This window comes from Rattus rattus, chromosome 1 (genome assembly GCF_011064425.1).
Source record: "Rattus rattus isolate New Zealand chromosome 1, Rrattus_CSIRO_v1, whole genome shotgun sequence".
Lineage (NCBI taxonomy): Eukaryota > Metazoa > Chordata > Mammalia > Rodentia > Muridae > Rattus > Rattus rattus.
In genome coordinates this window covers 196,235,532-196,262,850 of record NC_046154.1, presented here as the reverse complement: position 1 = coordinate 196,262,850, position 27,319 = coordinate 196,235,532, and the positions used below count along the sequence as shown (strand labels likewise).

The 27,319-nt window shown below is 45.1% G+C and overlaps 1 protein-coding gene across 2 annotated transcripts; it reads right to left on the bottom strand.

The window, feature by feature from the left end:
• Mdm1 (Mdm1 nuclear protein) lies at nucleotides 1–26,274 on the bottom strand. Of its 2 annotated transcripts, XM_032912916.1 has the most exons (15): nucleotides 26,139–26,274; nucleotides 25,100–25,214; nucleotides 20,906–21,279; nucleotides 19,719–19,853; nucleotides 17,486–17,653; nucleotides 16,094–16,188; nucleotides 15,916–16,015; nucleotides 12,024–12,053; nucleotides 11,523–11,698; nucleotides 10,305–10,610; nucleotides 9,382–9,491; nucleotides 9,186–9,295; nucleotides 4,445–4,694; nucleotides 2,372–2,431; nucleotides 1–932 (listed from the first exon to the last, which is right to left on the bottom strand). In XM_032912916.1, exons 1-15 carry the CDS (start codon nucleotides 26,154–26,156, stop codon nucleotides 826–828), a joined length of 2,154 nt encoding a protein of 717 aa, XP_032768807.1. In that variant the 5' UTR covers nucleotides 26,157–26,274; the 3' UTR covers nucleotides 1–825. The 2 variants fall into 2 exon arrangements, with proteins under 2 accessions (XP_032768807.1, XP_032768815.1); XM_032912924.1 differs by lacking the exons at nucleotides 2,372–2,431; nucleotides 12,024–12,053 and adding an exon at nucleotides 4,104–4,109.
• Between the last annotated feature and the right edge of the window lie 1,045 nt (nucleotides 26,275–27,319).

Here is a 27,319-nt window from a genome sequence, read left to right as displayed (position 1 = left end):
TTGGTGTTAAATTTTTTAATGAATCTTTTTAAAACCTTGTATTTGTGCAAAAAACCCCAAATACTGTAGACTCGGTTTCACTGCATTTAGCAGCTGCAATGGTAGAATGATTTCTGATTAACCAGTCCTAACAGAATGCTTCTACAAGGTATTTACTCCACATGATAACTCTGAGGAAGCCAAGTACATTTACTTTTCAGTCTACAAAGTTTCAATTCTCCATTACACAAATAATTTCTCAAAATCTAGACATTATTCAAATGTATGCCAATTATACAAATAAAATGCATAAAAAGATCAAAAATATACATATTCTCTCAGCAAATTTTGTTACATAAATAAGAAAATATGTACAGCCAGATTTTCAAAGTCCAATCATCTTAACACTGCACCTGTGTATACAGAAGGTGCTAATAAAAAGTGGCAGATTCCTTTCATGACACCTACAGCTATTAAAATGCCTAAAACCAATCTGAGAGGGGATTAAGTTGGAAGACCTTAATTTTGAGTTCATTTATCCCTTTAGAATATTCTCCAGACAGATGACCTTCACACGTCTCACAGCAACCCCGACACCTGATGCAGAAGACAGAGTGTATGAAGAACTACACAATCTACGCCTTTGTCCTCAGACAAGTGCAAAGGACTTCTCAAAGACTTAAACTTGGACACTGCTACATTACAGTTTTCTGGGTAAGACGAGCCACTGAGAACTCAAATTATCTGAGTCGGAAGCGTTGGAAGAAAATCCACACCCTCCAGAGATCTTTACACAGCAAGCAAGGAAAGGTGAGGCCCACTTTTCTCTAGGTCCGATGAGCAGGTTTATGGTTTGCTCCAGAAATTCTCCTTTCTTTTCTGAGCTCGGGCTAAAGTCTGGAAAGCCTGGAGGCTGGAAACCGCAGAGCGAGCGGAGATCTCAGACAGTCTGTCTGCAACGAGAATCCCAGGGTTACATCCGGGGGAAAACATCTACAGGACAACATTGTGCTTAATGTGCTACTGCCAGGAAATTGAAGCCGCCTAGGCTGGACGTTGACGCTGGATCTCTGAGGAAACAAGGAACCCAGTAAGGAACCCACCTAGGCTCGACGTGGATGCTGGATCTCTGAGGAAACGAGGAGCCCAGTAAATGGAGCGTTCAGCTCATCATCCTTCATGGCCGTTTTCCAAGTTCATCAGAGGTCAAACATGCCACTGTGATGGGAACTTTTTACATCATTGGAATCCCATCATGTCATTGATTAAGCACAGCTTCTGATTTCAATGCTTGGGGGTGGGGTCCTACTTTCAGAAGAAAACTGTTTGGAGCACAGAACGATTTTCAATTTAAAAAGCAAAGTGCTGGGGCTGGAGAGCTGGTTCAGAAGCTACAGGCACTGACTGCCATCCCAAAGGTTCAGAGTTCAATTCCTAGCATCCACGCTGGGTGGCTCACAACCATCTGCACCTCCAACTCCAGGAGACTCCAATGCCTCTGGCCCAAGGGCACCTGCATACGTGTGCACATGCTCACATACACATTACCAAAAGTAATAAAAAGGAATATTTTCAAAATGCTGTGTTTTAACATGGTTTATTATATCACTTTTTAAAAATCTCACTAAATGTAGGGGCAAGTATTTGGCAATATGCTACCCTTTTCCCAGTACTGAAACTCCATATTCTGAGTAAACAAACCATCAGATATTTACAAAGACGGTTTATCCATCAAGACAGAAAGCAGGAGGAGATTCAAAGCGTCCACCAGATTTGTATTTCAGAACATAACTTGCTTTCCAGTTCACTGAATAAAGAGCTATAAGCTTACTAAAAGAGAAAAACCTTCTAATGAATATAAAGATATATTCCAATATAAAGAGCATTAAATTTAAATTTATTTCCGAACTCAAAGTCAATAAATTCAGGAATTATTGCACTTCCTAGATTACAGCAGTGCTTCTCAGGATGGGACAACAGTTATTTTGATGGTTTACCTTAAGACTTTAAAACTCCTTCCTGCCCAATCAAAAAATTTGACAGAATGAAGACTATACAAGGAGGAAAAAAAGAGTTCATTATCATCAATTACACATATTTTTAGAGATGAGAATTATAATATACAGGCATTTGAAAAAAGTATAAATGGCACATCAGGCCACATTTCTTAGACAGGCGGAAGCAGGCAGAGACATGGCCCTGCTGAGACACGGCGCCTGTTTGCAGGGGAAAGACCCCACAGCACACAGCCCAGGGGACTCCTGTGTAAGGGGGAATAACTTCATTCCTATCCCAGGGCCTCGAGGACCTAATGCAGGAACGTCTAGACAAACGAAGCCCTAGTAACGCCCTGCAAAGGGGTGGACGCCGACCTAAGTCACTGCTAACTTACCTTCGTCATTAAAGGTGTCATGTGGAAGTAACTGCATGTTGCTCATCCTTGGTTTTCCTACTTATAGAAAAAAGACAGAAGACATTATTCTTTAGCTACTCAACATCACATTAGTAGAATGGTTTGCATGTCTCTCCCTCCAAACATTCTCAGTGAAACTGAAATGCTGCTGTGATCATAGGAGGCTGGACCTTTAGAAGTATACAGGCTGTGACCTAAGGCCATATTGGGGGGGGGGTCCTGCCACTCCTCCTCTCCACTTCCTATCAGGAGACCTGACACCTCCACTAGATGCCAGCCCTTCTGCGTGCAGCTCCCAGCTTTGAGTGCCATGAGATACTCATCTCTGTTCGCTATACACTGCCCAATCTCAGGTGATCTGACACAGCAAGTCAGTAAACTACTCATGAAAGGAAGCCATCAGAAATCTTATCAGTTAGGTTTATATATTAATGGACACTAACGACATCAAAGGGCCCCGGGGTAATTGTAATGTTTTTAGCAAGTACTCATACTATGACTAGTGCCTAGAACTCTGTCCAGTGATAACATTGATGTAACTTCAAAGAGACAAAGTAGGCCTCTTTTGAGAGGTGAGAACTCTAAATAGACATGTAGAAAAACAGCAGAAGCTCACAGGACAAAGAAAACGAAAGCCTAGCGGGTTGGGGATTTAGCTCAGTGGTAGAGCGCTTGCCTAGGAAGCGCAAGGCCCTGGGTTCGGTCCCCAGCTCCGGAAAAAAAAAAAAAAAGAAAACGAAAGCCTAGAAAACAGAACCCAAGTTGGAGAATGGAAAGCAAACAGAGAGATAAACATGGAATTACCCAAGGGGACAGAGTCTTACATCAGCAGAGTGGAGAAACTAAGAAGCAGCAGCCTGTGTCTGTGCCCAGGTGATTGGGGTGTGGCTGGGGCTACAGGGGACCGGAGAGTCTCAGTCTCCCTGCACGCTGTAATGAAGGGAAGCCAGCACTCTGAAACCTTTTTTGTGCCATGGCTACAGCACAGCGCCTTCTCCTAATTTACCCAGCGAGAGAACTGCCTCTCCCAGGAGTGCGACAAGAATATGCCTAAAGAAGGGGTTGGGGATTTAGCTCAGTGGTAGAGCACTTGCCTAGCAAGGCCCTGGGTTGGTCCCCAGCCCGAAAAAAAAAAAAAAAGAAAAAAAAAAAAAAAAAAGAATATGCCTAAAGCTTTCTGTTACTGTGGACCACATGCCCTGTATCCAAGGACAGAGGCAGTAGAAAGGAAACAGAGAAGGAAGATTGCTTCTTAAGGAAACTTCCAGGGTTGGGGATTTAGCTCAGTAGTAGAGCGCTTGCCTAGCAAGCACAAGGCCCTGGGTTCGGTCCCCAGCTCCGAAAAAAAGAAAAAAGAAGAAAAAAAAAGAAAGAAAGAAAACTTCCTAGAAGAACTGATCGGTGGAAAGGTCTACTGGGAACCAGTAGAGTGAGTGGGGAGCACCCACTTCCAAGAAGCATGACTGTAAAGTATCAGTAGGATCTGCATGAATAGACACTCCCAAGGCCGGCAGAGAGCAGCCACCACATAGGAAAGCTGCAGGACAGATGCTGCCGAGAGCTCAGCTGTGACAGGAAGACGCCCATCAGTAGGGCAATGCCTAACCAAACCCAAGGAAATGTGCAACTCTTGAATTCCACAACCCAGCGAGCAGCAGCAGGCAATGTCCAGGGACAGGTTTTGTTGTCCTGCCTGAAAAAGAAGCACCACCGGCACCTGCAGGACTCCTGTGCGCCCTGGTAAGGCCCTGAGGTGCGCCTTTCACTTTCTGGAGTGAACTGTGAACCTGCGGGCAGCAGCGCTGTCCGGTACCCACAGAAATCTGTCAGCCTGGGTTGTCTATTGAGACCTTGATGAAAGGCAGGAAATTAAAATAAGGAAGAAGGGGAGAGAGGGAGAGGGAGAGGGAAGGAAGGGGATCCATTATAAATTAAAAAGAAAATGAAATCACCTAATAGAACTGACTGGCATACCGTTCTTCTTATAGCAGGGATCTATTAGTATAACACTTTTATTTTTAAAAGGTAAGAAATTAAAACCAAAATACTTACTGTTATGCTGAAATTCAGGGTCTCTAAGACGCCCCTGGATCCTGCTGGAAGGATGACAGTAAGGCAGGGTACATGAAGAAGGCTGTCCAGGAGTGTTGGTCTGACGGTCCAAATTTTTCAAAACAGGAAGAGAACCCTCAGCAAATCTGAGCATGTTGGCATCACAATCTTCTCGCAAAGGCAGGGGATCAACTGTTTTCATGCCGGCAGTAGGAGAAGTCAGGAGAGACAGAGGACAGTGTTTTTCTTTCTAGATAAAAAAAAAAAAAAAAAAAAAAATATAAAAGATGCACACATGTGTGCAAAAGAATGGATCAACACTCAAATGTACAACAGTCACAAGTCACAGAAGGTGTGGGGAAAGTGACAGTGTCCCTGGAGAGATGGCTTAAGCAGAGACAGAGAAACAGACCTGCAGACAGAAGAGTAAAATGTGCATTAACATGCGCTGAACTGACAAAGTGTGTGGAGACATCCACAGAGTTGGCTTACACTAGTAAATCCCCCTAGAGCAGCGAGCCGTGAGTTTCACTACGAAGCAGCACAGGCATATGTAAGTAATTCAGACAGATATAGGAGTGAAGAGTCTACCTCGCTAGCCGTTTTAAATCACAGAAGAAAAGCACTGGAGTCCTAACTGTTCCCTTACCAAACTGTAGAAATTAACTAAATTCATATAATATGCAGTCTGACATCCACTGTGGGAGCAGGAGCCTCCCACAGACCTGCAGGAGCCCAGCAAAGGCAGCAGAAGCCTTACAGCCGAGTCTGCTTTAACTCTGTATAATACTGGGGACACTCGCATGAGAGGATAACACTGACACAAACCAAGACGTAGTTGACGGATGTATTCTTTATACTGTTAAATAGAAATCAAATGATACAAATCTGGAAATTAGATTTGAACAGCAGTATCTGGTTGAAAACTTTAAACAATAGCTACCTTCTATTACCGCTAAGAGCTAAGCGATGCCTAATGCTGCAAAGTGTGTTCACAGTAGAGCTCGGTAAGAACAATTAGACAGAAAAAGATGTACACAAATTGACACAGAGCTAGCATGCAAAAGAGAACAATTAGATTATGAAACCGTGCTTGCCTGTAGGACACCGTTTATGTCTACACTGTCCCAAAGACCTTCAAGACCTCTAACAGTGCCCCTCAGTGTGTCACTGGGAAAACAGTCCTTTCACACTCATCCCAAGTTTTAGCTTCTCACAGCGACAATGCTGCTACATCCTAGAGTTCCTGATGATGGAACTCCTTTTCTCTTTTTGGTCGAGTGAGGTGGGGTGGGGTGGGGTGTTGAGACAGGGTTTCTCTATACAGCCCTGGCTGTATTGAAACAAACTCTATAGACCAGACTGGCCTTGAACTCAGAGATCTGCCTGCCTCTGCCTCCCGAGTGCTGGGATTAAAGGTGTGCACCATCTCAGCCTGGCCAGATAGTACTTTTGATAGACAGCAGCAAAGTCACACCCAGACACAACAGTCTTAACCATTGCTTGGACTTCCACCGTGCCCTCATTGAGCCACAGATGTGACATGTACAGTCTCCAACCGGAAGGATCTGTGACCGAAGAGCTGATGGCTTCTTCCCAAGAGAACTTAAGATCCAGGAAAAGAACATAGATCTCCCATTTGCCTCCCTTTTTCCTGTACACTTAATAAATTAAAGTCACACTTAAAAAGTTTTGTTTTTCTTCCTATATGGCTTAGTCGCTCTGCCATCGTGGTTTTACTGTTAAAAGGAGCTGAGTAAGATGAAAGATTTTAACTGAAGAATCCTCAGGTTTAATGAAACTGACTGGGTCTAGTTCTGAACCTCGAGCCTCTTTGCTGGCACACTGTTCCAACTGTTCCTTGAAGAATAACCCGTGACTCCATTTTCTGTGAGTCAAACCCTACTGGCTTTTGCACTTCAGAACTCTGAGGGGCTCCCAACACCATTGGGACAACACTCAAACTCCTCAGCCTACCCACCTTTCCAGCCTCACTTCCTCCCACTCTTCCCTGTAGATCCACTACAAATTCCTCCTCCTCCCTCTCCTCCTCCTTCCTCTCCTCCTCCTCCGTCCTCTCCTCCTCCTCCGTCCTCTCCTCCTCCTCCTTCCTCTCCTCCTCCTCCGTCCTCTCCTCCTCCTCCTTCCCTTCCTCTCCTCCTCCCCGTCCTCCTCCCCCCCCCTCCTCCCCCCACCTCTCTCTCTTAGCACTCAGCACTCTTCCTTGGGGACTCCCAAGTACACAGTGGTAGCTGCAGGAGAGGGAGGAGGTATGTGAGGCAGTTGTGGTCTCTGGGAAGGAAGAGACATTTTTCTGCAATGGCATGACTGGTAGGCAGCAGGTGCTCTTGTAAAAACCCACTCACACGGATTCTGTTAAAGAAACCCTACTAGAACACCGTGGGACCTCACCAAAACAACAAGAGTAAGAAGAAGGGAAGGAGGGAAGGAGGGAAGGAAGGGCAGACTGGAAGGGGCATTAGCTAGAGGCAGGAGATGAGTGGAAGCTGTGCAAGAGAGGGTGATGAGGAGCAAGCATGATAGAAATACACCGTGTGTGTGTGTGTGTGTGTGTGTGTGTGTGTAAGTTTTCTGAACAGTTATCTTCAACAGATGGGCGCTTATGGGGGGTGGGTCTGATGTTAAGTCCTGTTCCCCAATTGGTTCTTGATCTATTAGTAAAGATGTCTGAAGTGTTGGGAGTCCCTTGAAGATCTGAAGTGCAAAGATTTCTGGGTGGAAGGAGGAGGTGGAACTTCCAGGTCCCTGCTGGGGAGGTGAGGGGATGCAATAGGGGAGGGGGACTTTTGCCATGCTTAGCAGGAGGAAAAGGCGACCAGCCATGTGAGATTTTGGGCGGAGCGACCTTAGGCCACTTCTCCTGGTGGGAGGTTAGGGTGTTGAGCTGGGACTAAAGGTAACTGAGGAACTGAAGTTGAGGGCTGATTTAGGGTGTTGTGCTAAGAAAATTGGGAAGGGCACACTAGCAAAAGGAGAGTAGAAGTGCCCAACTATTGAGCCAAGAAGACAGGTTGAAATTGAATGTGTGTGTGTGTGTGTGTGTGTGTGTGTGTGTGTGTGTGTGTGTGTGTGTGTGTGTGTGTGTGTGTGTGTGTGTGTGTGTGTGTGTGTGTGTGTGTGTGTGTTTCATCCACGGATCTAAGGAAACCTGGTCGGGGGCTGGTAGTGCAGCTTGTTCTCAGAGCTTAAGGCGGGGTAGCAAACACTACACACTGCAGATGGCACCATTTCAGTCTCACCAGACACCCACTGCTCTTTGCTTCCTTTCTTGGACAGAGCTCTTGAAAGACTTTTGTCTGGAGCCTGGGAATGCAGTCAAACGGTACAGCATTTGCTAACCATGCCCACAGCCATAGGATCAACTCCTACCACTACCAATTACAAACAAGCCTGCAAACCCACAGTGGTTGTCCTAACTTAACCTGTCTTTTCTCTTCAATCTCTTGCATTCCAGCTTTTACAAGATTCTGACTAAGTCTCATCCCTACTGACTTCGCAGCATCAACACTCACTTTTCTTGTGTGTGTGTGTGTGTGTGTGTGTGTGTGTGTGTGTGTGTGTGTCCAGTATCTCTGCAGCCCAGCTTTTCAAGTGTGCACAGTCAGCTCCCATCAACACATCACTCACATGGCTTGTAGGCTTCTCAAGTTGAGCACATCCTAAAGAGAACTCGTGCTATTTCCTGACACGTCTTTCCCATCTCAGTTAAACAGCAATGCCTTTCCTCTTGCTCAGGTCAAATTTTTTCAGTTTTCCTTTATTCTTCCCATGCTGCCTCCCCTTTCAGCATCCCTCGGCACACACATCCTCAATACATGCAGACCTGGACTTCCTCAGAAGACCCTCACCACCTACCACAGCCCATAGCACCATCGAGTCTCCCTGGGTCTGGTAACTGACCGCTAGCTGCTTTCACACGTGTTCCCTGTTGTCCACTGTCAGTGCAATGGCGGGAGGGACAGCAATGGCAGGAGGGACAGCAAACGCGTGAGTCAGATCACATCCCTCCTCTGCCCTTCTAATACTCCTGTCTCGCCAAAAAGGACATGCTAAAATAAGTTTTCTACTCTCTACAAAGCCCTACACAGTTTAGCACAGCACTACCTCTCAAAACTAATTCCCCAGACTATTCTCTGTTCCGGACACTAGAGCGAGCACATGACTGGTCCTCTCACCCTCAGAGACTTCGCATCTCTGTTCTCTCTGCCAGAACACCACCGCCCATACCTAGATCCATCCTGCATTTTTCAGACTCTGCTTCAGCACACCCTTGGTGGTGAGGACCTCCCTGACCACTTCCTGCTCATCCCCTGCCTATTTCTCTCACAGCACTGATACTGACACCTCGCTATTGTGTTTAGCTCTTGTGTTTTACCTCCGATGTGACCGTGACCTCCCACTCCACTAGACTGAAGGCTGGAGGAGCCCTGGTGCGGCTTTTATCTCCAGTGCTGCACAGTGCCTGCAATGTGGCTGGAACACAACTATCAGACAGCAGAGTGTATGTGTCTCCCTTCCTGACGAGTCACTACTAAGACTATTTGAATGAGGATCAGCAGCAATACAATGTTAAGACCAACTAAATAAGCAAATAAGTCCGAGTGCCTTACTGAGAGTTAACAGGGTTACCTCCCCATACAGTAGTCTGAGCCTACACGTCATCTATCCCATGAGACTATGGGACCCAAGAAGAGGTTCCCTCTGAAATACAAACAGCTACCTTAGTAATGCCTTTCTTCAGAGTCTCCAAGCCATCTTGGGAGGATTCTTTCCTCCTTTGCTCCAGGGCTGACGGCTTCGCTTTAGCTGGAGACACTAAGACCGCTCCACCTGGAAAATCCCAGGGAAACTGCATGTCAATCACGCTAAGCTACAGGCTAAAAGGGCAGATGACAGGTTGCAGGGCTGACCATTACCAACAGCTGGAGTCGTGAGATCATGGTGAGTCCGCTGGATACCGAGCTCTCTCAGCCTTGGTGTCGGAAGTCTGCCTCCCTTCCCTGAGTGAACGGAAGACGTTTCTGACCTAAAGAGTGAGACAATCTATTAGGAAGCCTGTCTTCTAGAAAATATGATCAAAGCTGCATCATCACCATTATGCAGCACTGTAATAAAACATAAACTGTCTAAGAGAAGTCTACTTTCGTTTCTGAAAAGAAAAGTCAGGTTTACATGCAGGGAGCCTATAACCCCAGTGTTCAGGAGGCAGCCTCAGGAGAGTCATGAGTTCCAAGCCAGCTCTGGCTATATAGGGAAGTCGCTATTTAAAAACAATCCTTTTAAAAATTCTTAATCCATATGGAGTTAGAGAAACTGAGCCTAGGAAGGAGGAAGATCATTGTAAGTCAGCCATCCATAACAAGGAAGTCTTCCGGTTAGCCAGCACCCAAGTTCCCCATTACCTACATCCCTGAATGAACAAAGGGTCTGGCTACAGACAAGTGGACCATCAACTACAGCAAAGCCCCTCCCAAAGCTGTCTGCACAGGAAACCACCGTTACTGGCTACTCGCAGAAACCACTTTAAAAATATTACAACAGAGTGTAATTCCTTTCTTGTCTGATATTAGTGAATCCCAGTTCCCCATGCAGTCATTCTCCTGACACAACGGTCCTGGCCAATCCTCACCACAGCACCTGGGTGAGAACGCTGATTCCTCCCCACAGTGCACAGTGCCCCATTGCAGTCAGTGTGACTGCAGGGTCTGTAGGGTCAAATCCCAGCACATGCCGTGGCAGTCCCTACAACTCCGTTCTTTATTAGTCACAGCCGCCAGTGCACCGGCACACATCAGGCACGTACCAGAACGTCCTATATGCTGAGGAACTTAGGTCTCACCCTTCTGTCGGTCCGTCTGCCTTAGATGTCTGCATGTCCACTTTCTGTAGCTCTCCTGCACAGACCTGCTTGTCCTTTCCTCTGGCCTCTCTCCCGTCCTCCTCCCCACTGGGCTCCTCCTGGGTATCTTCCTTCTGCATGCCCTCGGCAGCATCCCAAGCCAACTTCCTCCTGACTGTGGCAGGAGCCTCTGGCAGCTCCAGGCTCCTGATGGTATTTTCCAGGGGCTGTTCTGCCAATGCAACTTTTTCCTCTTCCAGTTTGGTAGGAGGGTGTTTCTGGAGGGTCCTGTGGCTCGTAAGACCTCTGCATTTCAAAAAAAAAGATTTTATTTGTAAACCTGCATTTGATGTTGTATAGTTTATACCGGCTTAGAGAGTACGTGCCTTCTGCCACCTGGTTCCCACCCACGCCGAGGGCCTTGTCTGGGTACTGAAGGCATTGTACAGTACAGTAAGCTACACCAAGCGGCCACTAAATATTCCAAAAGGAATACAGTGACCTACTTTCACATGTTTACACTTGCACTTCTGGGACAAAAGGGTAAAAGATTATCTGCAAAATGAAAGGACTAACTCCAACTAAACTCACGTTCAAGCACAAGTATGCAGATTCGAACTTTTATATTTTAGATTCATCTTTCCAAGACATTATTAAAGAGTATTTTGTGAACTTTTAAAGCAAGGTCACATAATAAAATCTATAACTGAATTTGGTGCATGTGATTACATGAGAATGCTCTATTTGATTAGCTACATATCAATGTGTAATTTTCCTTATAAAGAGTTAAATTGTGTTCAGTTTAAAATTTAAAACTGCAGAGAATTCTCTACAACTAGAGGCCCAGTTCCATATGAGCCACTAAAGTCATTAATGAGTGATGATGGATACATACACTAGCTTATATTCTCATATTTTTATGGTTGCTCTTAACCTTCTTACAGCCCTTGTACACCTATCTTATGGTTATTCTAGTTCTGTTGTTACAAAGAACATTGCAAAAGTGAGCTACCCTGAGCTCTGTATTACTTATACGGAGACACAAAGAGCAAGTGTCATACAGCAGCTGTACTGGCCACAGAGAGTCAGTTTTAAATAGTAAGAGACCCATTTGACTGGACAGCAGACTGTGAGTTAGTCAGGTCATTTCCCTACATCAGCCTATGATGCACGTAAGCTACAACACACTCTGCTCACATTCCACAAAGACCATCTCACCCGGCAAGATCCAGGGCTTGGATGTTGCTACTAATGGTGCCTTCTGAGCTTGTGACTGAGGAGACATCCCAACAGCAGTTGCTGTCAGACATAATCTGATTCAGATGGTCCCGAGAAAAATGCGTCCCCTGAACTCGCTTCCGATAGGACTCAGCCTTTTCCCGGAGCTCCTTAACCTAAGCAAGAGTTCAGATGTCTTCCATTATTGTCAAGGCTCTCCTACAAATACTGACAAGTACATAAGAAAGCAAAAGCACAATTACAGCCACAGTCCAGGGGAAAAAGCAGGCAAAGTCACACCACACACACTCATCCCACTGTGCATTTCAGCAGAAATTAAACAATTAAGCAAAAGCTTAGTGCAGCTGTTTTACTTTGGACTAATAGGCAAGGAGACATCTGTAGTAGCTAAAAGAATACTGACAGATGCTTTACTCTGACGGAAATTACACACATACTCTATGCATTATCATAGTTTTTAAGAACTCAAAAGCAACCAACCTCTGCATACCACATGGCATTTAGAGAACCCTAGGGGAGGAATACAGAGACACACTTAATGACAGGTTAATGCCATAAATGAGTACTAATGGGAATCAATGAGACGCTGTACCTTATTATTCTTCCTTCTAAACATATACCAACTTGTCAATACAATTACATTTCTTGAATCCTTAGCACTATTTAACTCAGTAACCAAGACATCTTAATACTGCTCAAGGGTCAGCCACACTCTTGCTGGGCTGTGCTGGTGCTGTGATAGGTAACTGACTGCCAGCCCTCCCTCTCCACCTCTGGAAGAGTAGTTACATGCCAGTGACTCCCGGTCTGGCTTAATCCCCCAGCTTTCTGCCAGCTTCTCCTATTACAGAAGACCCCACTAACATTGTGAGATTCCCTCTCCAAATCCCTCAGGTTCCCTTGAAGTCAGCAAAACCTCAACTTTAAAAAAAAAAAAAAAGGACAAAAACAAACAACACACTAAGTGTATAATAGAAAATAAGTCCCTGCCAAATACTGGTGATATACTCAACAAGACAGTAAGAGTTTTTAAAATCATGAGGAACTATAAACTACTTTGAATTCTCTAATTTGCAAATAATGTACTTTCATATGAAAAGAACCCAACTACCATCTGAAACCTGTTTATTTTATACAAGACACTGCCACCTGCTGGCTTCTCTAAATGTTACCTATGCAGTGAAAGAAAGCTGAATTGTTAAAATTCTGCTTTAAAAGTATTGTTTATTATATTTAGTCACTTAAAAACAGAGTTCCCACACTTTTGTAAAGTCTTTATCCCTCGACAATTTATTTTAGGTGTAGCTGTTAACAGTCTCGGCTTCCCAGGGAGAGATGTCTCATGTGTTACCATCAGGCCTCCTCTCTGCAGTAGCAGCATGTGCAGTGGTCAGAGTGATTGCACTGAAGCACTGTCTATACTGGTCCAGAGTGGGGACTGAACAGCAGAGGGAAACAGGGGCCAGAGCTATGAAACTCTCACATTCAACAGGCTTACAAGACAAAGGAGGCCAACCTGTATGAAAATTACCACCCTAGCATCGGCACAACCTGTCCCCTAGCAGAAAAACGAGGACGTGAACTGAAGGGCAGATTCACAGGCCTCCAATCAACACGGCCTTCAGTGCTGTGCAGTGGAAAGACCAGTCAAGGCTGAGTCCTGTTCACTCAGGAGCTCCATGTGCTTAATGACTAAGAGAATGGGGGAAGGGCCCTCTGCACACGGCCATTTAGAAAGGATGGAGAGCAGGCACTTTATAAAACTCTGTTTGACTATTCAGTTCCATCTATTAATGACATATGAACTCCAATGCTTTCCTAAGTCTTCATCAGCCAACTTTCCTAAAACTGTCAGTGCTAACATTCAGTTTTACATTTACGTGTCTACAGTCCTAAACTAAGAAGAAAACTGAAGAGGCTGATGTCTCTCAAAGTAAGGTCCTCTATAGGCAAGAGGGGAAAATTGAGAGTAGATTCTAGAAATGACCCCTAGGTCCAGGGACCAGGACTACTATAAAGGATAAGAATACATTATTCCCAACTGAATAACCCACATAGTACTGTCACCCAATGATGGGGTATTTTACAAGCCCTGGTAAAGAGAAGCCTCAGATGCTAAAAGCATTTGCTGTTCTCGTATAGTGCCAGTTCAGCTTTCAGAACCCATAGTAAGTGGCGTACAGCTACCTATAACTCCAGTTCCTGGGGATACAATTCCCTCTTGGCCTCCATGGACACACATGCATGCGCGTGCACACACAAACATGTATACGCACACAATCTAAACACTGTACGTAGAATTTTTCATTACTGAATCATTTTTCCCAATTTGAACTAAATCATTTAAAATTTACATGCAGAAAAATAAAATTCAGAAAACTGAAAACCGAATGAGGAGTGACTTAGACCTGGTTCTTATAACATCTGTCAGATTACAGGATGTATCTCAAATGTGGCTCTTTATCTAGAATCAAAGTCCTAATTGTCCTCAAATGTCACACCAATAACCAAGCCAAAAAGATGTACATGCCAGCACCATGGTGAGCCATGCCTGTAAAACCTGCATGGGAGAGGCTGAGGCAGGAGAACTGCTATGAGGCCAAGGTTAGACCCTTTTCAAAAACCAAAACCAAATTAACATGAAATAGATTCCGTTATTAAAGACAGACTTTTATGAATGTTACCAAGTAGCAGAGTAACAAAGGATGCAGGTGTGGGGTACACAGTCACATTCAAAACCAGCTCACACAGGCTGTCTTGCCCATGAGTATGTGCATAGGACTTAAGACAGAACACCCAGTAGTTTTGCTAAAAACAGATTCCCAAAGTGCAGAAATGAAGTTAGGATCTGAACTAAGAGCCAAAATCTCTGTTAATGCTGGGATTGTGGCTGGAGAGATGGCTCAGCAGGTTAAAGTGCTTGCCCACTTCCCCCAGTATAATTCTAGCACTGGAAGGTGAAGGAGGAGGATCATGGGATCTCAATGGCCAGCCGCACAGCCTATCAGTGAGCTCTGATTCAGTGAGACAGTCTGTCACAAAAAGTAAGGTGACAAGCAACACCAAACCTAGGCCTCCACATGCACAGTCATGTATGCACACTGCATGCACCACACATACATAGCATACACGCAGGGAGGAGAGTGCAGAGTACTTGATACTCAGGTCACTCAGGATCAGTCTTTACATTACAGCACAGCATTCTCCCTCGGAACAATATAAAAATGTTACTGTCCTCCAAATGCATTAAATGTCTAGAGTTGAGACCTAAATACCAACTTCACCTCAGTTTGAAGAAACCACACACTGGCCAAGAATCTTTCCAAAGCAAGACTCTCTCAGACCTCAATCCCTGCCAACTGGCCCTCCTCAGCCACACGGATCTGTGTCCCTGTTCCCTCCTGCCCTGTCCAATCCCCAAGACATACTCTCTTTGCCAAGACCTAGATACCAACAAACTGCAAGAGCATAGAGGATTCAGTCCTTCCTCCATCATGACGCCTTGTGATACTCTAAGTTTTTATTTGATGTTACCAGAGTGAATAGACAAATGGCCCAGATGAATGGGAGCTGCAGCCTGAGCTAGGCTTGGTAGACAAGTCTGAGAGTAGCTGCAGTGGGAGCCTCTCCGAGCAGAGCACTGAGGAGGCGTGGCAGGCCCTTGTCTAGGAGGGGCCACCTCAAGGAGCCAGCCGCTCAAAAAGGCCAGACCAATCAATCCTCTTTGGAAAGAGAGATGGAAAAGAATGTCTATTATTATACAATCCAACCAAAAAAAAGTTTTAAATTAGCTTGTGCCCATGAGGAGGACTGAAAAGTGTAGAGACAGAGCTTACAACACTAATTATACAGCAATATAAACCTCTATCATTTCTCCTTTAAGGAGAAGCCCCACTTCTCAGCCTGAGCATTTAACTGCCCTCTCCTCCGCCTGTTCTTAGATGCCCAGCTTCTCCCCTATCTCAGGACACTCGAGAGTAGAGCTTGAATCTGCATGAGCTGTCCTACACGCAGTGGTGCAGACTGAGGTAGTCTTTCTAGCACATCCATTACTGACAGAAAGAACCTGCAGCTGAAAGACAGGTCTGAGTGGCGTGAGAACCCAACCACTAAGGATCCAGTCCTGTAAACTGAACTTGCTACAACTATCAGATATTTCGTGGTTTTAAAAGAAATGACTTTAATAATCAATGTAGATCTCCACGGAGGTCAGTATGAGAAGAGTACGCACGCACACTGGTAAGTTGGCAACTATGATTTTAAGATGGTGGGATCTGGGGTTCTGTTATTGCATCATCCACCTTTAACTTGTGCATGAAACTCACTGTGAAACTGTGGCATAGGCTGGAAGGACATGTGAAATCAGACTCACCTGGTGCGACAAGTTCTCCTTCACACGCGTCCAAGCTCCAGCCTTATATAAATACTGGGCTGGGCTCAGAAATTTTGCTCTATATTCAGAATTCACCTTTCTAAGAGAGACAGAATGCATGTAAGTATTTTAGCATGGTGACCACCCAAACATGACCATTTCCTGATAAGATACATACCCAAGCCTTTGGTGTCTCCAAGGAGCAGGCTTCTTTATAGGCTGGTCTGAGTCTTCCGACGCCATGTCTACTTCTAAGTCTAAAGGCTCGTCTGCCTTATTATATTGAAATGGAAATAATTTGAGCATTTATGCTTAGAGATGTCAGACATTAAAGTAAAAACATACATGCTATAAAGGTGGGCCTAGATATTCTACTACATTCTGCTTCTAGATGTTTAGCTACTAAAACAAAGCAAAAAACCAAAATCAACAAGTTTTAAGACCAAGGAGTTTAGATTCCTGATTTTATGGGTTTTTTTGTTTTGTTTTGTTTGTTTTTAAACATTTATTTATTGTGTATACATCATACAGCTTTCTGCCTGCATGTATGCAACTACAGGCCAGAAGAGGGCACTAGACCTGACTATAGTGGTTGTGAGCCACCATGTGGTTGCTGGGAATTGAACTCAGGACCTCTGGAAGAGCAGACAGTGCTCTTAACCACTGAGCCATCTCTCCAGCCCATGGTTTGTTTTCTTTAAAGATGAATTTAAAGATTAACAAATACATCAAAATATTAAACAAACAATGCTACTACATATTGAACAGAGATTTTGAATTAGCCCTTAAATTTATAAAGTTTTGCTAATTATCCCAGAGTTATATAAAATAATACTCCTCCCCCAAGAATGTCATAGGCCAAAAAAAGTGGATGTGTGTGTTGTGTGCACGTGGATGTGCGCGTGCACGCACATGTGCGCACATGAGTTCATGTGTGCATGTGCGTGCGTGTATGTGAGCATGTCTGTGAGCATGCGTGTGCATATACACACACAGGTATATAATTTTACTTTTAGTCACATACTTTCTATTTTTAAAAACCACCCATACTCTGTGATTATTCCAGACTACTGTCAACTCAGCATACCTGTAAATTCACACACAAACTCAGGTGCCTATTTTCACTGAAGTAAATGATATGAATTATACTAACTGTAATTTTACATAATAAAAATCTTCCCGTAAGATAAATGTGTGCTATGTTTAACAGCTGCTACTTCAGAATAGCATCTCGACCATTCCTGCTGCCCTGTAACACACACCACGACAGCCCAATCGTTTGATGTTAGACTTGGAAGACTTACCTGCTACACTGCTAAGTGTGTCGTGCTGTATTCACTTTAGCTATCTGTCTGTCTGTCTCCCAGCAGCCTAAGCCCTGCTGAGCCTTGGCCTGTCTGACCCTGTACTCTCAGTACCTACACGGACCTGGCTCCATGTAAGGAGTCAATGTGCACCTGGCGTTTGCTTAATAAATGAACGAATGCTAGATAAGAGAGAGCTTCAGGTGGTGACAAGGGAGACACGCAGAATCGGAAACCCCTGGTAGGAGGTCAGAGCTGCTGGGTACCTTCTTCTCTGGAGACAATATCTCAAAACTGCTGTTTCCTTTCAAATACTCTCTCAACTTCGGTTCCTTCACTGGAGTTAAACCCTTGAAATTTCGCTTATATTCACTTTCGTGGATGAATGTATTGCCTTGGAACTGTGGAATAACTTGGCTTTTATTACGGAAAACCTTAAAACAAACAAAAAAAAATAGTTGTTAAGTTTTTGGTTGGCTATTAAGTGATTCAGAACTTGGGTGTATAATTGATCTTAAAAGCCCACAAAAAGTTGAATTATAGTACAAAAAAAGAGCAAAATTGTATCTTTCTGAAATTTGATTTCATACGTGTCATTAGTAGCCAATGGTCAAATTTCTATACTTATTACTATGTTTTGAATAAAAAGTCAAAACATGATCAAACTATTACATAAGCAAAATTACCCCATAATCCTTATCTGATTTCTCCTTCCTAGAGTTCCTCCACCTCCTCCCACCAGTTTAGTAATGAGATAAATGAAGTAAAATTATTTTCATAATACAAACAGATATTAGTCTTATTAAAGCAACTGTTATCAGCTCTATGGATTATCTTTCTCTTCGTCCACATTTCCCTTTCTCTGAAAGAACCTAAGAGGATGTCTGACATGTTCAAGCTGGGGATTTTTCCTCACCCCCCCGCTCGCTTATGTTCAGCATTCTCATTTACGCAAGAGAGAACACATCTGAGAATTACTACATTTCTCTTTTAAATGTTTTCTTTCACCCATAATACTCAGTATGGTTCCATGTGCTGGTATCGTGCCACTGCTGACAGTGAAGTCACATGGAAAAGGGACGATCGATACCAGGTAGACATCCATGACCTCTGCTTCACAACTCTGACTAGCACAGACCCAATCCAAACAGTACATCTTCTCAAGACAACACAACCTCAAGGGCTTTCCAGCCAAAACTAGTTCAACTCTTTTTAAATATTAATGTGACCACCTTACCAGAAAAGACACCTGATTAAAGGCCGTTGGCTCCTTTGAGGGGCACGGAAAGATTACCAGTGAGCTCTCCCACAGACCTCAAAGCAGGCGTGCTTTGAACTTACAAGGAGCCCTTGCTCCCTATGCAGCCCCCTGAGCGCCTCACTAATGGGAGCCGCAGGCTCACGACTGGAGTAGTTTATTGTACACTGTGCTTCTGATCCTATGAAAGAAGCATTTCTGCCAAAAGCTTCCGCTGGCATGTAAATTTTGTCAAGCAGGCTTCGACTGAATTGGCTCTAGCTTACAGGTCAAATGCTCTACAAAAACAAAACATGATTTTCAAGCAAGGCAGGAGTATCTTTAAGAGCACTCGGTGCCCGAGAACACTAATGAGCAGGCAGCAGAGGCCCTGCCCGTGTTTAGTCATAGAAAGAGGACATCACTGCGTTACACCTCACATGGCCCTAAAACATGTTTTGATAACAAGTAAACAAACTCCCACGATTTACATGATCAGCAGAGTGGCCACTGAAGCTCACAGATGCTACTGCCCTGCTGCCTCTAAATCTTCCTGTTAGGCTTTAGGTACAGAGTATACAAGGAGCACTCAAGTACAGGCAAAATGAATTGAGGCCTGTAAGGTGTCTGCAGACTTCTTTAAAAACAAACGGTCAGGGAAAAGATGACGTCATCACAGGTTCCGAAGCTGAAAGCCTGGGCAACATAGGAAGAATTTGGGAATATCTATCAGAAAGGTAATAACATACTAAAGCTGCACAAAATGTAATGAAATTTGTCTCACAAATTAATCCATTATGCCTTTTGAATTTTTGCAAATAAAAACTCAATTACTGTCACCATTCAACTGACTTAAGGGGACAATTATATATAGTACTACTTTCACTACATAAATATCCAAAGCAGTTAGTCTTTCTCAAAAAATAGACATCATGCAAAAACATTAGTCACATAAACAATTTAGAATATAACCACTTTGATGATTAAGAAGATAGTGACGGAAAAAGATCCTCTGGCATGTGAACTTACCCTCCCCCACGTTGTCACTGCCCCATCTCCTACTTAGTGGGCCTGGAAATACTGACCACCACTAGCACAGGACAGTGCATAGATCATACTACTGTAAATCAGAGGGAGGGAGAGAGAGCCTGCAGACTCTCACTGTCTCCCAGAACTCAGAACCAGACCCAGGTCAGTACCGACACATAAGTCTGTGTTACTAAGTCAGGTGAGAACACTCAGAAACACATCTGTTAAGCTACCTGATTGGCTGCACACACTGGAGCAGTTTCTTTACAGGTCTTCCAAACAAACTGCCTCTGGTATTCAGAATTTCTCAAGGCATTATTCAAGGGGACAACGGCCAATCCAGCTTTCTTGCGAAGATGCCTATCCAACTGTTGGAGGGAAAACCCACTTAAAACTATTAAAATGTGTTACACAAACTCCTTTTAAGTCTAAATTGTGCTATAAAACACACAAGATGAACTTTATCCCTTTAAGTTTTAAGTATACCTTATGGTTTTGCTAACTATATTCATACAGTATATATTCATACAGTAGTACTGCAAACTTTAACTTTTAAGTAATCACTTTTAAACTGCCTAAATATTTAAAATTCCTTTCTTATTAACAGCATCATGCTATTATGCTATTAATGCATCTCAAAAAAAAAAAAATAGAGCCATTGCTTAGTTCCTTTCTACCAACCATTCACAAGTAAATCTAATATCAAAAATAAATAAATCATAGCACCTTGCCCTGTCCACACCCTTTGGGACACCCTTCCTCTGCCCACCAAGCCTGCACATCACCTTCCATGGCCCCTGTGTGCCCTGGCTTTCTCAACAACACAGATTCTCCTCCAGCACTCTTGGGTGGCTCCAGGTGTCCAGTCAGTGGCTGAAGTAAATTAGGGCCTGGAGAACCAACTGTGGGAGGCAGTGAGATTTCCCGCACACAATCCGCACACCCCTGCAGCCTCTGCTTATGTGCTTACGGGGACCTGCCACAGGCCAGCTGTGACATAAGAGGACAGAACGGCAAGATCTTTGGGAGCCAGCCAGAACTCTCTTCCTTATGCCTCCTGTCAGCTGAGATTCTGTTTGCTTTCTTGCTGGTACAATGGGAAAGTCAAACGAGGATAGGCACAAGTCAGCTGAGCTCCCAGCCAGAGAAACGGCCTACTGCCCTTCTGCCTCAGTATGACCTCGTCCTGGGGACTCGGCTGCTAGTCTCTAATGACTAACATGCAGAGGCAGAATGCCCATGTAGGGATGGCGTGTCTTAGTACATTCAGTACGAAATAGCAGTCAGTAAGAATAGAGCCCTTCTCAGAAACTCTCAGCAGCCTGCTGGCATCTATACCAGAGACACAAGACAAGAAAAGAACAAATAAAAGAAAAAACTTAAAAATACTTTGGAGAAGAAACAAGGTGGCTCTTCCTACCCTGGGTTCTATACTCTCAGGAAGAGGTTTGGTGGAAGGTCTCAGCTCCACGTCTGCATTAACTAGTGAATGGTTTTTTGTGACATCCTGGTGCTTTTCCACACCGTCTGAAGCCCCTTCAGCTCTGGAGTCTGCAGAATGAGATCGAGTTCTCTTGGGAACCCTGGAAGCCTCTTGTGGGAGAACTGTTTCGTGGTTAGCATCTTCTCTTTGCTCTGCTTCTTGTGGTTTTGGGGTTCGGATAGTCTGGGGTTCTGGTGGGGCAAGAGCATCATTCTCTCGGACAGTTCCATTCCACTCCAGGTATTTTGAAATCTGAGGGTCATAGTAAGGGACTCTTCTTTTTGAAATAAAACTTGGTTCTTTCGTGATCCCTATAAAACACAGAACATGAAAGCAGCTACTACCAAAGTTCACAGTCATGAAGAGCCTTTAACAGATCCTAAGGAGAAAGATGAGGCTTAAAAGTCAGTGAAAGAACAAAATGGTGCTTACCAGCAAGTCTGACAACCTGAGTTCAGTCCTCAGGGCCCCATGGCAGAAAGGAGAATCAACTCCCACAAGCTCTTCTATGACGTCTACACATACCCTAAGGTGCACACACATGCACGCACACGCAGACACATGCACGCACGTGCACGCGTGCGCGCGAGCACACACACACACACACACACACACACACACACACACACACACACACTCTCCTACAGATTGTAGGACTTTTAAAATCTAACAAAGTATAGTTTTCAACATCAAATTATTTTGCTTTAAACAAGTATTAAAATTAAACACTGGGGTCAGTGTCCAAGTGTTCTCGCACAAGTCACAGGGGTCACAAGGCAAGAGACCTGGCACACCCGGAATGTGCTCCTCCGTTTCTGGTTACTTTCCTGTGCTACTTAGCAGAACAATAAGCCCTGGTTTGTACTCTTTTGGACCTTTTCCCAAAGCTTCTCTTATGTAGAACAGACCAAGACAAAAGGGAATGATAGGTCACTGTGCTAGACCTCAGTTCTTCTACCTTGGTTTCCTGAGACTTAAAAAGAACGGCCCTTTTAACAAGAGCTAAGATACAATTGCTCTACATTTCTTTCCAGGAGGCAAACATACAGACCTCAGCCTTCTACCGAGGTGTGTGGGCTGAGCCAATGCCCTACTTCGGGCCATTCTTTAAATAGAAAGAGGACTGCTCCCACCACAGGAAGAGTAAGACAGCCGAGGGAAGAAGAGGCGACAGGAGAGCTGACTGAGGTAAAACCATCACTCCCAAACCTCTCTCTGAGCTCTTTCTACCATAGAAGCAAGAGTCCATGCTCATGGGCTTCCTAGACTAATGGACAGGCACACAGAGACATCTGGGGAGGGGGGGTTGGAGTGGAGAGGGGAGAAAGGGGCAACTCTGAACTCCATGTGTGCTCTTGCTTGACACTTATCCATCATCTGTGTTTCTACGGCCCACCATGGTCCTGCTTCCACTTTACAAAATACAGGCACACATCTCAAGAGCCTGACACTACCTGTGCTGGATCACGGTGACATGGTACAAGAATTCAGAGCTACAGAGACAACAGGACAAGAAAGCACAAGCCACTCCTAAGGGACACTGTGTCACAGGAAAGCACAGGCGCAGGTGAGAAATAGTAAAGGGGTGGCAGCCAATCCCACGATTGTCCATCCGCCCACACAGTTCCGTGAGGAGAGCCAGCACCGGAAGTGCACGGATGCCCTGACCTTTGAATCAAGGCGAAAAGTCAGACTTTTCTCAGAAAGCCAAGCTAATCAGGCAAGCCAGGCTGCTGCTGAGAGTGGCTTGGCAATTATATGATGAACACTTCCATAAACCGAATGAGCAGAGGGGCCACTCAAAAGTTTGAACAGATGTATAAGACATATATACATATATACATATATACCAAAATCTTTATCCTTTGAAACTACTTGTAAAAGCTTAGGAAAAAACTAAAGATCAATAAAGTGGGAGGAAGAGTAACAAGATTTTCTTAACATCATGGGGAGTCCTGAGGAGCAAACCAGTGCCTGTGTTAGGTGTGTGCTCTGAACTACACCTGGCTACCCCTAGATTCTCTTTTCTTATGTGCAGAAGTGTTTTACCTACCTGTGTGTGTGCATACCACATCCATACATGACTGGTGCACTTGAGGGCCAGAAGAGGGCGTCAGATTCCCCCAGAACTATAATTTCAGAGAGTTGTAAGCTGCCATGCAGGTGCCAGAAACTAACCCTGGGTCCTCTGTAAGAGCACCACTACTTGACCACAGAGCCATTCTCTCCAGCCCCTCTTAAGTTATTACAAGAAAACAAAAGAAAATGGGACCACTGTTGTAGATGTCTACCTTAAGACAGGGCTGGGATTTTGGTAAGGAGCAGAAGCAACAAGGAAGATTCTCCAGTCAATGGGCCCTCTGTCCTCCCAGCTCCAGCAAATGCCCCTGGTAGTGGGGATGCACCGTACTGTGAGAATGGCTGGCCAGTTGTGGGTAAGCCTGCTGCTCCTTGTTAGCCTCCTCCCTCCTCTGCTGAACAGCCTTGAGTTCTTGTGCTATCCCTTGTGCTTACTGAAAATTCCTATTAGCCTTCCTCCCCACACCAGGACTTCCTTCACACTGTACCTGCTCCAGGACGGCCTCACTTGCCTGGGCTCCCCTCATACTGATGTCCCCTGAAAGCAGCTGGTCTCAGCTAAAATGCTGAAGGACAATTAATCAGGTCGACCAGTTGTCTGGTGTCCAGTCATACCCCTACAGCTTTCAGTTGAGGTGGTTGTAACTGAAAACAGTTTCTTTTGTATTCTCAATCTAACAAACCCTCCAAAGTGTAGAACTTATGAGCAGAGAAGTTTCCCAGCATGCTGCCTGAGAAATCAGGAAACATCCTGTCTCTGAAGCCGCTGAGCTAAGAATCTTTATGTTACAAAGGAGCCCTAAAGAGCTACCCACACTCCCTTCTGTTCTCCAAGCCCGATGTAAACTGTTCCTTATTTTACTGCCTTCCCAGACTTGTACCTTCACAATAAGCCTCATCTTTCCCTGGCTTCAAATGCCTAACATTAAAGGGGTTTACACATCATGAGAATTCCCACGTCATCTTCAGGACACTAAGTGCTGACCTGTGTACATAAAACCCTTACCAAGCAAGATCTCCTTCAACCATGCAGTGTAGCCTCCTAAGGCCCACTTGGCAGGTTTGATTTGCTCAAGATTATAATCCAAATTGTATATCCAAATTCAGATTTATTCATTAATTTAAAATCCAGTTTTAGGGCCAATGATATATATGAGCAGTTGCCTCATAAGCACAAAAACCTGAGTTTGACACCCCCCAGGACCCATGCTAAAAAGCTAAGAGTGGCCGCATGCTCTTGTAATCTGAGCACTGGCGAGAGAGACAGTGGACCCCTGGGGTCTAGTCTAACTAGTGAGCTCCAAGGCAATGAGAGGCCGTGTTTCAAAATAGAGTGGGTGGCCTTCCTGAGGAGCGGCACACAGAAAGGTTCTCTGACCTCTGCAAGTACATGCACATGGGCGTACCTGCGTGCATACAAAACTAAAAAGTTAAAACTCGGTTTTACTAGCTAGCAGGGTGTCTCAAAGTCTTGCATTTCCATGGACAAACAAGGAGACAGAGGGCTACTCTCTTAGATCTTACCTGGTGAGAGAGAAACAGCAGATATAATAAAGTCAGTCCACTCTTCAATGTGCTGTAAGAAACCAAGGCTCAAATTCTCTGAGGTCAGGAGGAGCAGCATAGGTAAGAGGAAGAACAGGATCTCTGAACTCATGGCACTGATGAGTCCAAATTATGCCTCTGTTACCTTCACTTCCATTCTTCAAGACGTTGCAAGTCCTCAGCCCCAGGCTTGCCCACTCCATTTTCTGGTCCCAGCTCAAACATCTCCAGAAAAGCCTCTTCCAGAATGACCAATCTCAGGTGTTCCCCTTCCATTTTACTCTTCGACCTGTCTGCTATCATGCTATTTTATATACCGCCTGAAACACCTGATTCGCTGAGCCTTTGTTTTTCTGCAGCTGAGAGTCTGGGATCACAGTATAGCATCCATAAATATCTGCAAACTCTATATGATCTAGTCAATCAATACAGGGGGGTTTGAATTGTTCTGTAAACATAACCCAAGGTTTATTCAAGTTATAATAGCTATTGGCTTGCTCAACTTACCCAACTGGTCCGATCTAAGTCCTGCCCATGTGTACTTTTGCCCCACTGAGGGATTATAGGACTCTGACAAATAGGACTTTTTCCACAGGAAGTTTCTCTGGTATTCACTCAGCCCCTATAACAAAAAGTACAATTTAAATACAGTGTGATGAAAAGTGGTTTAAAATCCGGCATCTGAAAGAAAAAAAAATTCTCAACCTTTGAAGGCTGTTCTTGAAAGGCCCAAGAATGAGAATTAAACCCACACACACAAGCTCCTTAATAATAGCTAATATTTACCCAGCCCTGGGCTAAGTAGCCCCTTAATCCTCACAACCACCTAAGGCTGATGGAAGCAGGAATCTGACGCTCCAAGAGGCTGCGCTATAACAGGTTCTCTAATTCCAAAGTGTAGTAACAAACCTAAGTCCTCACCACCAGAGAGTTACCCTAAATTCCCATCAAGTACATAATGTAATGGGTTACGCCTAGTTCTTTTTAATAAAAGGCAGCTGGAGAAAGATGAGTCGTTCCCCCCTCCCCAACCCCACCCCACCCCTCATCCGTGGACAAGCACTTTAGAATTAGGAATCGGGGATTACGGGAACACCGTGGCCACCTGTTGCGTGGAAAAGTGCTAGACACAAGACAGCTATGTGCAAGTGTTAAACGCTAAAGCAAACTACAACTAGGCAGGCTACACACACACCCACGCTCTCCTTTTACTGGGGCCCGTTTCCCAAGCATTTAAAGGCCCGCGCACTTCAAAGTTTTGCAGCAAAGGAGCTGAATGCATCCTCAGAGGAAACGTGTCCTACACCGACTGCAGCCTTTCGTCCCACTGTCAAGGGCCTCCTTCCGCCTCCCCTCCCGGCGACCCCAGACAGACTCCGTCAGGCCCCCATAGAACTCTCCCACACCCACCCCTCCGTGCTGGGCCACGGGCCGGCGCATCCTCCGCCTGGCACAGGCTCTGGCCTGGAGGCTCGGCACCGCACAGGCGCGTCACGCACCCACCCCACGGCGTCCGGGCCGCCTGCCGCCGAGCCCCGAGCCTCACCTTGAAGCGCACCGGCATGTCGCCCTGCCCTGCGGAACCAGCCCCGCCGACAGTTAACGGGACTAAAAGCCCCGAGGGGGCGGGGCGACAACACTGGTTCCCTAGCAAGATACTGGACCCAGCGTCCCCGACGACGCACCGGCGCACTCCGCGCCGCCCCGCCTCTCTGCCTTGCTCCGCCCATTTTGAGTCCTGAAAACCAATGGTAGCCCTTACCGTCATTACGATTAGACCAACCAGCACTCGGAAGGGCACCGCCCCGCTCCCTAATGGCGGGCAGAGAGCTGGCCAATGAGGACACGGGAGCTGCGGTGGGCGGAGCCCGCGGGAGCTTTGTCCAGGAGGCTGCGGGCAGATTACCAGCACTGCATGCACCGCCGCCTGTTTGTGTTGCTACCTCCCTGGTTCCAGGTCCCTGACATCACAGAACGTGAAAGTGTTCCTGGCATTCCAGAATGCACGACGGAACCCAAAGTCTCTTTGTCCATAAAGAAAACTGTCTAGAGTACCTGGCTGAAAAGCAGTTGCTACCAACAGAAGCGTTACAGCTAGCCTTGGGTCAAAAAGGATAGGTCTAAAATTACATACGATGTCGGCTGATCCAAATAAAATTTATTAAGACCGCAAAGACAACTGTTACCTTTTGATGATCTTCCTTCACTCTGATCCCCTCCAGGAAAAACAAAACAAAACTCATCCTGGGGCTTAGAGAGAGAAACACGGTTTTGCAAATACCAGTCCTTCGGCGTTCTTTCTCCTCTCATCCTCTTTAAAAATAAAATTTGCTCTGTAAACCAGGCTGGCCTCGAACTCAAAAATATCTACCTGGCTCTGTCTCCATAATGCTGGGATTAAAGGCATGCACCATCAAACCCAACATATGTGGGGGTGGGGTACGCAGAGCCAGGCAGATCTCTGCCTGGTCTACAGAGTGAGTTCCAGGATAGAGCTACACAGAAAAACCTGGTCTTGAAAAATAAATAAATAAAAATAAAACTCCGTCTGATTTGTATAGGTTATTGCCCAGCACGAGTATTTCTTAACACTGCTAATTCTAAAAGTCCAGAAAGAAACGGGCCAGACAGGCTTGAGAAGGGTGTACATATATTTAGTCAATAATAATATACGGTGTCCTGGGCTCACTTTCCAAGTAAGAAGCATGAATGGAAAGTTTGAAGCAG